The sequence below is a fragment of the Lolium rigidum genome, chromosome 2 (assembly GCF_022539505.1).
Source record: "Lolium rigidum isolate FL_2022 chromosome 2, APGP_CSIRO_Lrig_0.1, whole genome shotgun sequence".
Taxonomy (NCBI): Eukaryota; Viridiplantae; Streptophyta; class Magnoliopsida; order Poales; family Poaceae; genus Lolium; species Lolium rigidum.
The window spans coordinates 60233338-60243375 of NC_061509.1; the positions used below are offsets into that span (position 1 = coordinate 60233338).

General features: G+C 45.6%; 1 protein-coding gene across 1 annotated transcript; it reads right to left on the reverse strand.

Annotated features, from left to right (window-relative positions):
- Positions 1–5133: 5133 nt before the first annotated feature.
- Positions 5134–8411, reverse strand: LOC124691819 (probable receptor-like protein kinase At1g80640). The gene is made up of 10 exons (XM_047225092.1): positions 8177–8411; positions 7417–7575; positions 7065–7309; positions 6831–6963; positions 6656–6719; positions 6457–6553; positions 6245–6347; positions 6014–6132; positions 5755–5844; positions 5134–5659 (listed from the first exon to the last, which is right to left on the reverse strand). The coding sequence occupies exons 1-10, from the start codon at positions 8409–8411 to the stop codon at positions 5495–5497; spliced, it is 1410 nt and encodes a 469-aa protein (XP_047081048.1). The 3' UTR covers positions 5134–5494.
- Between the last annotated feature and the right edge of the window lie 1627 nt (positions 8412–10038).

Here is a 10038-nt window from a genome sequence, read left to right on the forward strand (position 1 = left end):
AGCTACGGTGATCAACAGACCGTTCCCAAAGCTGGCCTACAAATATTTTGGTCCATATAAGATACTTGACAAGGTTGGGCAAGTTTCATATCGCCTGGAGCTCCCAGAAGGCACCAAGGTACACATGTCTTCCATGTGTCCCAGATAAAGGAATTTCGTCCCGATTACACTCCTGTGTTTCGAGAGTTGCCCAAGCTACCTCTGTTGGACTCCGTCGACACAACTCCAGAGAAGATCCTAGATCGTCGCCTGGTAAAGAAGGGTAATGCAGCTCTGCCACAAGTGTTGATCAAATGGAAACATTTACCGGAGGACACAACAACTTGGGAAGATTGGAACACTTTGAAGGCGCGTTGTCCTGATGTACTTACTTGGGGACAAGCAAGTTCTCCTGAGGAGGAGCCTGTCATGCCTTAGACAGAGGCAGCGCCACCTAGGGAGTGTAGTGGAATAAAGGTGGCGCAGAAGGGTGTGTGTGTTAAGTTAACTTGTGGGTCCAGTGGGCCAGCCAGGAGGCGTGTGTGGGCGTGAGTGCTGTGCGGTTATAAGCAGCGTGTGCGTGAGGAGAAAGTCAAGTTTGAAGAAATAGATGAACAAAGCGAATTCCTCTCCTCTCTATGCTTTGGCCTATCTGTTGATTCTTTCTTCCTTTGCAAGACATATCGCATCGTAGATCCGATTGGCAATCATACCGATAGTGAGATATTACAGGGACACACTAGATTATTACAACAAACCTAGCTTAGAGGAGAATTGTAGGAGGTTTCGTGTATGTCGCAAATCGCGATGAACCTAATGTTTCCACCTTGCCCTTTGCAGATGACTCACTTATCCTCATGCATGAAAGTATCGAGAACGAGAACTATGTGAAGAATATTCTGGATCAATATTGTCTAGCTTCGGGGCAGTTGGTTAGTAGAGAGAAATCAAGTGTTTTTTCAGCGCCAATACACATGTGGGTAGAAGGGCGAAAATTTGCACAGCTGAATATTATGACGGAGTGCCTTAGATACAAGTACTTAGGGCATCACCCAAACGGACATGCTCGCCGTCCGTTTTGGGCCGTTTGGGTGCCCGCGGACGGAGCCCCCTGTCGGCGCGTCCGTTTGGGTCGCGCGCTGCGTCCAACGCGGCAGATTTGGGTCACGGCGTCGTATAGTAGGTATTTGCTTCTAAATTCACTATAACAGAGCCCCTATTTCTCGGAACCGGAAAAAACGAGTTCAGTCTCCCGAAAAACCATTTGGTTGCGGATTTAGCGACGGCGCAGAACAGAAACCGAAAACTTGAACCAAACTCGGTGAAATCAAACGTCGCGGGAAATCGAAATTTGCGATCGCACTCGAGTTCATCGAATCAAGCTGAATTCATTCATAATATTTACTATACTAGGGCAAAATACATGCATATTTCACCTACATTACGAACTAGGGACCTAATTAAACTAGATTTAGTCCCCGGAGTGACTAAACTGTCACCGGGGCGCTAATGTCGCCGGGGGAGGGTTTTTGCTCGCCGGGTCTTCCTACACGACGACGACCGCCGCCACCTCGACGACCGCCGCCTCGGAGGTGCTCCCGCACGCTAGAGGCGACCCGATGGCGTCGTCGTTGTCGCCGTGCGGTGGCAGCGCCGGCAGAGGAGGGCTGCACGCGCCGGCGGGGGGGTGGGGGGTCCGCTTCTCCTTCCGGTGCCTCCTCCGCGCGCGCTTGCAGGTACGCCATCATCTTCGGCCACTTCCGGCCGGCCCGCTTCCACGCGCCGTTGGAGCGTCTACGCCTGACGAGCTCCGGCGACGTCCGTGCACCCGGCGGACGCCGAGTTGACCTACCGGCGCCGGATCGGCCACCTCCCCTACCCACGTGTCTTGCGCGCGCCATTCCGGACGGAGGGGAGCTGGCCGAAGCGGCGGAGCGGCGGAGGGGAGTAGGGTTTACGAACCGAACTCCCCTCCGCGAACCCTTTTAATAGGGGTCGTGCGGGGAGTTTCTTGGGCCCCTGAACTTCCAGTTCGGGCCGGCCCATGTTTACGGGCTCTGATCTGCGCGCGTTTCAGCCCGAACCCGTAAATCCGCCGGAAAAGTTCGGTTCCGGCGGGATTTACGGGCTCTGTTAGAGATGCGCTTAGGCCTCCCAGGGATGGTGGGGATGGACCGAAGTGACTGCTTTCAATTTCTAGTTGACAGAGTTTGCAAGAGAATGAATGTATGGATGGAGAAATTTCTATCAACGGGAGGGAAAGAAGTGCTCCTCAACGCAATTGCACAAGATATACCGACATATGCGATGTCGGCTCTTAAGATTCCAAAACAAATGTGTAAAGGAATCACAAACACGAAATCTCAGTATTTGATGGGGTGATGATGCTAATCGCGAGAAGATGCACTAGCTAGCCTAGTAGAAAATGTGTGTCCCGAAGAAGAAAGGAGGCATAGGTTTTCGTGATATCCACTGTTTTAATCTTGCCCTCCTTCCAAAACAAGCATGGCATCTTGTTCAAGTATCTGATTCATTGTGTGTTAGGGTTCTTCGAGCAAGGTACTTTCCATCATGTGACCTACTAAATGCAGAATTGAAGAAAGGGGGTTCGTTTATGTGGCAAAGCATATGGTCCGGTATTCAAACATTAAAGAGAGGCCACATATGGCGAGTGGGTGATGGGAGATCTATCAACATTTGGGAAGACGAGTGGATCCCAATCAGCTCATCACACAAAGTTTTCACCAGCAAAGGTCGATCTCTCCTTACTAAAACTGATGAGTTAATAAACACAGCTACCAATCAACGGGAGAAGAGCTCATTGACCAAAAAAATTCTAGACTTTATGCATGTGGTATCAAGACTATTCCATTAACTGGCTTTGACATTGAAGATTTTGTAGCCTGTAATCTGACAAGAACAATATATTCTCAGTAAGATTAGCATATTATGCGGAGTGGGAGGCACAATTCGAAGGTAGACTGAATATCAATCAAGGACCGAGATCAACAAATTCTCATCTATGTGGGAGAGCATATGGAAGATGAGAATTCCTGCCAAAGTGAAGATATTTGTGTGAAAAAAAATTAACGGACAATGCCCAGTATGTGTGAGAGGAGCAGGAGATGTTAATCACATGTTATTTTTGTATTCGAGAGCGAGACGAGTTTGGAAGAACCTGGGCCTGGATCTCAAAATTGCGGAGGCATGTTCTATGGATCTTGTGGGCCAGGCAGTCCTGGAATATCTCCTACGTAAAGAGCAATCAATAACCATTACAAGGTTCCAAAAAAAATCAGTACTCTATGGCAGCTTATTACCGCTGAAGCATATGCAACAGGTTTGTTCTTATGTTGGGATAGGAGGAAAATAGTTAACAGTTCAAACGGAGATGAGATCTATGGTCGCAATCAAATCTTTAATAGCAAACTACCGAGTTGCTAAATTCCTAAGACAAAACACACGAAAGTTGGTTGGTCTAAACCCCCACCGGGTTATGTCAAGGTCAATGCTAACGCTTCGTTTGATGAAGGCAAACTGAGATGTACGACGGGTGTTGTTATCCGTGACAACTCGGGTGTTTTATGGTTGGATGCAATACGAGGATTAATCACGCTTTTGATGTGTTGACAGCTGAGGCTATAGCTTTGAAACATGGACTTGAGTTAGCGCAATCTATTGGATGCAATTGTGGCATCATGAACTTAGACTGCATGAAAATGATTGAGACTATGAAAAATGGGGCGACCAATCTCGGATGGTCGTTACCATCTAGCATGTGATTTTATCAAAATTCAGCTTAAACATGTACCTAGGGAAGCCTATAGTGTAGCTCATGAGTTAGCAAAAATGGCTAGGGGTTGACGATCCCGCAGCTTCTATCCTACCTCTTCTATTAGGTGATGTAACTTTAATTTCGAATGAATAAAGAGGTTAGAAAATTGTCAAAAAAAAAGCTTGAAATTATTCCGTCACCTTCTTGTTCTGACGGCTAAGCAAGCACCTAGCAAGTTCTCTTTGCTTCTGGCACCGGGTTTTTGAAGTTAAAAAAAAATGAAATGGAGAACTAAAGGCACTAGTGGGATACCTATGATCACTCAGCCATTTAAAGACTTCTTTCTATGTGGGATTTTAAAGACTGGACTACCACCCAAAAAAAAATTACAAAACACATGCGTGCAGCATGGTGCCTTCCACTAAAAAAATATACTCCGATCTATGGTAAGCACGCATTGTTAGCATGGAGGTTGAGTGAGAAAAGTACAAGCCTAAATTAGCTGTCAAATAATAGCGGAGCTTTATGGAGCCTATCATGAACCACACCCACCAGTCACCTTTCAGTTAAGTGATTGACATATTCCAGTGAAAGACCTGTGGACTAGTGTAGTATCCTCCTTACAGATTCAGCTTTAGAACACAGCAACAGGGTCACATTATTCTACTTCCACTTGCCAAAGCTAGTATGATCGTGTGATTCTCCAGCTACCAAACGAGAATCTATCCATATGTAACCAGACATGCATGCATGTCCCAAATGCAATTGCACAGAAGTTGCTGTAATACATATGACACTCTTTCTTGCAGCCTATGAGTCTATGGCCATATGATATGATCTTAAATTCCTACCTAATATGCACATGGTCAGTTGCTCTTCTTGTTGCCATTGTTTCCTGCAACTCAAGTAACCTTGCAAGGTTGACTTGTTTAAGCAAACCTTCTAAGATTATCCATACATGTTATAGTGTTATTCAGATACCTAGTGCAGTCATTAACAATCCAGAACCTGTGGCTAAGTGCTAACCAACAAAAAAGTGTCTTCACAAATCTATGTCTGAGACGGTAGTCTTGTATCTTAATTGCACTGAGAAACTGGAGGTTTAACCCACAGACAGTGCTGCTGCAAATAGATACAATATCAAACTGCAAGTTGTACACAAAAGCATGTCTTGCAAGTGAGTTGATGATACGTTACTACTTGCTACAAAGTAAAAACAAGAGTATGGACAAGGGTAACACGAATTACAAGGGCCACCCAACTGACCTCATGATCCATTGTTGGAATGCTAACTCACCTAGTTACCGAGCTGAAAGTATCAAAAGAAGAAGCGTATGAATTAGAACTTCCACAAATCACACAATGCAGCACACACCGAATGGGGCAAATATTTCTTTCATTGTATGAAAATATTTAATCTATACAGCAGTTTTTTCGAGCCAATGAAAAAAGAAAAAGGAAGGGGGGAAGTACAGATGAATTCTCTATACAGCAAGGAGTATCAGATGTGTGATCCTCTTCTCCACAAACCTGAAAACTCTCTATCGATCCAACTAACAAGTATAGGTGGGTCACAAGGCTGGGGAACACATCCTCAGACAAGCACCAAGGAAGGCAACTGGACTACTGGAGTGACAAACAATAATCTGCACTCAACACCACAAGCTATCTGAAACATTTGGATGGTGCAAGCCCACTGTATCACCATGTTCTGATCATATCTCTCTTTTTATTTATTTCTCAGCAGGGAGAACGATGTTGTGATACGCGAGGCGATTCCAAGGTGGCCCTCAGTGTCCCTCCGAGCTCCATGGGCACCAGGGGAATCAGAGAGTGGAGCACATCTGTGATTAGTGGCCTATAACTTGGTTCTGGCTGCACACAGAGCACAGCCACTGCAGCAACCTGAAAGGTAGCGAATAGCACCAATCTAGTTAGTTAAGAAGACATGATGCAAATGGAAGAAACAATTATGAGGTAATTTTGATAGTGAGCAGTACTTGGTACAAGTGCTTCAGGTCCATCGTGTTCTTAATCACGGGGTCAATTATGGTTGGGAGCTTTGATCTGTCAATCAGCTGAGGCATGGCCTGCATTTCATCTCAAATATGTTAATAGATTTGATAAATGCAAATTGCCTCAATTCAGGCAGTGAAAATCAGAAGTAATCTATGCATATTGACAGTAAACTATTCCACTCTTTAAATGGGCTGATTCTAGCTATTTTTTCAGAATGTTGCATAACAGAATAATGTGTACCCATGTAACAATTGATTGGCATTGAGATGGGGCCATCTTCTCAATTGGCCTCCTTCCCAACAAAAGCTCAAGAAGTACTACTCCGAACGCATATACATCGCTCTTCTCTGTCAACTTCCCTGTATTGATACAGTTGCACGTAATAAGAATAAGACATCATTGCCGTGACTAATGTTAAGTGTAGACAGTAGGTTGCAGATGAAGCATAAGAAGAAGAAAAAGGGGACATACCGTCTAATAAGTACTCAGGAGGAACATACCCCAAAGTTCCGGAAAGCTTCAGATTACCTTTGCTGCGATTTCCACTTGACACTGCAAGGCCGAAATCTGAAATCTGTACACCAACAAAGGATCAATGAATTGTTCTTCTTTTTCATCAAGTAGTATGAGTTATGGTCAACAGTACTATTTTAGTTGACCAGAAGTAAAATATGTAGTCATACCTTGGCATTGAAATCTGAATCCAAAAGTATGTTAGATGACTTCAGATCCCTGTGGATAATTGGTGGACTGCAGTGCTCATGAAGATATTCTAATCCCCTGGTCAAGTTCAGTTTACAGATGCATATTAGAATAACCCATCATAAGCATCTAAAGTGGTTATTATTCATGAAAGCTGAAGCAAAGCACAAGATGGAGAACCTTGCTGTGTCAAGAGCAATCTTCATCCGGATGTGCCAACTTAGAGCTGATCCATGTGATGGGCCTATGTAACCATAGCCATATCTTATCAATACTTCTTATACTTGTCTAACATCACAGTTCAAGATAAAAGCCGACATGATAGCATAAAAAATGTTATGGATGTTGATAATACCATGAAGCTGTGTTTCCAATGATCCATTCTCCATTAGCTCATACACGATGAAGCGGTTATCCTCATGAATGCAGAAGCCCACAAGGGACACTATATTTGAATGCCGAATCCTCTGAAGCAAATCTAGCTCATTCTGCCAAATTCAAAAACCACCAAGGCATACTCAGCAAGCAATACCACATACTGACAAAGAACAGGGATGGGAGAAGAACCGATGTCACACACAATCATCACCTCAAATTCCTTCTCGTACTCCTGATCCTCACCCCCCAACCTTTTCACGGCAGCGACAAACCCTCCATCAAAATTGGCCTTGTACACGCACCCGAACCCGCCGACTCCGAGCACGTTGGTGTCGCTGAAATTCCCCGTCGCCTTTTCCAACGAGGTGTACTCCATCATCGCCACGAGGCACTTCTTGCTAGACTTGAATGAGTTGAAGTTGTTCAAGATGGGCACCAATGCAATCCTGGCAGTATCTGAACAATACAATTACTCGAGATCAGAAGCCAGGTAACTTACATGGTCAGCAGAACAAATTATAACTCGGTAATGATTGCAAGATCCAATTAGCAGAAAGCAAGACCTGTGCTCTGGGTGTCCTTGAAATCATCCGGGGCTCGGCGATATCGCTGCCACACGATGCCGGCATACAGGGCGGCCAGGACGATTGCCACGCCGGCAATGGAGGCAAGGGCGATGGCGATGATAAGCTCCCTGCGTAAATGATGGTGCTTCACCTCCACTGCAAAACAGAGCCAAAATGGAGGGTTGGGGTTAGGCACCGAGGGTGTTTAATTGACATTTTCGAACGAAGCTATTTGAGTAAAGAATTGGAGTAACCCAAACCCAACTTTCTTTTAGCAAAACACCAAAAGAAGAAATTCTTTTATTTACATTTTCATGTAATTATCTTAGGAAGATCCATGAATTGCTTCCTCTCAGATATTGTCAAGTTTTATGACCCCAAAATGCCCTACAGTAATTTTTTCCCAGCATTCCGAAAGAAAGAGCTGTGTGCTCAGCTTAAGCTCGAGCTGAAATTCACGAGAAACGAAGCCATTGTTCGATCGAACTTTGAAGATAAAAGATCCCAAGATGCATTTTTTCCCCATCGTTCCCAAACAGACCAAAACGGCTTCCCCACCAAATCGGCACAGAAATTTCTGGAAGGCCAACGAAACAAACAAGAGAAAGTTTCCCCAGATATGGCATTTGAAAGGAGAACATTCACGAACGAGCAAATGCGAGAGCACAGAGCCAGAATCAGGTAACCCTGCAAGAACACATGAATGCCCAGGGGTAAAAACCAAATAAGCTTTGATCCAGCTGCACTGCCGACCTACCAAGGGGAGCAGCTGGCGCAGCCGCCGGAGGCACGGCGGCGCCGCCGTTAGAGGAGGCGAGGTCGCCGACGGCAGCGCCTGCAGCCACCGCGGAAGAAGGGGGAGAGGCCACGGTCGGCGTGGTTCCCCCATCGGCCGCGACCGGGGAGCACAGCAGCGGCAGCAGCAAGAAGAAGAAGAAGAAGAAGATGGAGGAGGCAAGAAGCGGCAATGGAGACGCCCGCATTGACCCCATCCCGGCCGGCTTCCAACTCCCCCTCCCCGGCTGGCCGGGCTCTATCCTCCTTTCTCTCTCTCAGCTCCAGAAACCACTAGCGCTTGCCTGGGGAGGAGACAAGGGCGACAACAAGAACGCAAGGGCCTGTGCCGCTCTGACAAGATAGCATCCCAGTGAGTCAGGGGATCCAAAGAGGAAGAGAAAAAATAATGTATAGCAGCGGCAGGCAGTTGGAGGCCTTGTCTTGTTCTCTCCTCTCGCTCTCACTGGGTCGAGATTCTTGTGTGCACTCCTCCAATGGCTTGCGCGCGCGGTTGATTCTTTTCTGGTACTACTTCTACCTCGTTCTTGGTCTTCTGGAACAGCGAGAGGGAAACGGAACCAGGGGCGGGATGGCGAGTGGGCGACTAGAGAGGGAGAGGGAACGAGTGCACGGGCAAGCACGTCGTAGGGACTAGGAAGGAGAGATTAGTGGTTTGTTTGTAGGGTTGATCCAGCGAAAAGGCAGCGGGGTCATGTGGCGGTTGCGCAAAGGCACTGCAGCTCCGGATTCGATGGCGATGATCATGAAGTGGGGAGAGCGAGCGATGCCTTCGCTGTTGTTGTGGACTTGTGGTACTCCGCTGCAGCCAGGCGGACGGACCGCCTTCAAACACTTCGTTGCAACTTCGGTTGCTCCGTGATTCCCTCCCGCTTGCGACCCCATCAATGTGGTGGTCACACTAGAATTGCTTGAAATACTTACAATTTATTTATTTCGAATAGTGAACGAACCATGTGTGCAGTATACCCATGCAGCGTTGGACTTGTATCGTGCTTCAGACACTTGAGTTGTAAGTTGTAAGTTGTAAGTTGCAACTAGGAAACATATCTCTGAACCGTTAGATTTGCTTCGTGATCTACGCTAATGGTGAGATGTAACATGGCTTACAGCTGAGATTTGATAATGTCATTCTACCGAAAATAAAGAGAACCAGTCACACCCTATTTATTTATTTATTTATTTATTTATTTATTTGTGTGTTTGTTTATCTGCATAAATAGAGTGGGAAACTGGATTTGCACATTTGTCACACCTTGTTTTGCACATTGATTATTTGTTACATCCTGTCTGACTAACCTGTGGTGATCAATGTGGCAAATGATCAAATTTTAAAATAAAGTGTGGCAAATGTGCAAACATTTCAATTTACACATGCTCTAATTTCATGCATGTTGCAGATATCCTGCCCTCCTAAGTTTGGACTTGTTAGTCCAAATTGGGGGCAATGTATAGAAAGAACGAATAATATTTTTTACCAATTTAAAACTGAGAAATGATTCCCTTCACGTCCAGTAGTCGGATCAGCGAGGAGTTCTCGATACGTACGCCACAACGGGATGTTGCTTGCTACCACTACCTCGGCCCAAGTTTGTTGTCTACACATCTTCTTTCCAAAATTCAGCTTTGTTCCATGTAGAATAAAATTCTACCATGATGGAAGTTGTTCTGCATTCTTGCAACCGTTGGTTTGTTCGTTTCATGTGCGCGTTGACTCTTCTGAATGATGTCAACACCAATAAGGTTTTATTTCATTCATATATGTGAAATGTTGCGTGGATTTGTTTGAAACATTGCAACGCTTTTGCATGTATCATAACATAT

What these genes read in the sequence shown, in the direction of transcription:
- LOC124691819 (XM_047225092.1), bottom strand. Translation starts at nt 8,411, where the DNA reads ATGGGGTCAATGCGGGCGTCTCCATTGCCGCTTCTTGCCTCCTCCATC. An exon ending in ATTGCTCTTGACACAGCAAG is followed by an intron (nt 6,554 to 6,655) that starts GTTCTCCATCTT and finishes GAACTTGACCAG; the next exon opens with GGGATTAGAATATCTTCATG. An exon ending in ACCTGAAGCACTTGTACCAA is followed by an intron (nt 5,660 to 5,754) that starts GTACTGCTCACT and finishes GCTACCTTTCAG; the next exon opens with GTTGCTGCAGTGGCTGTGCT.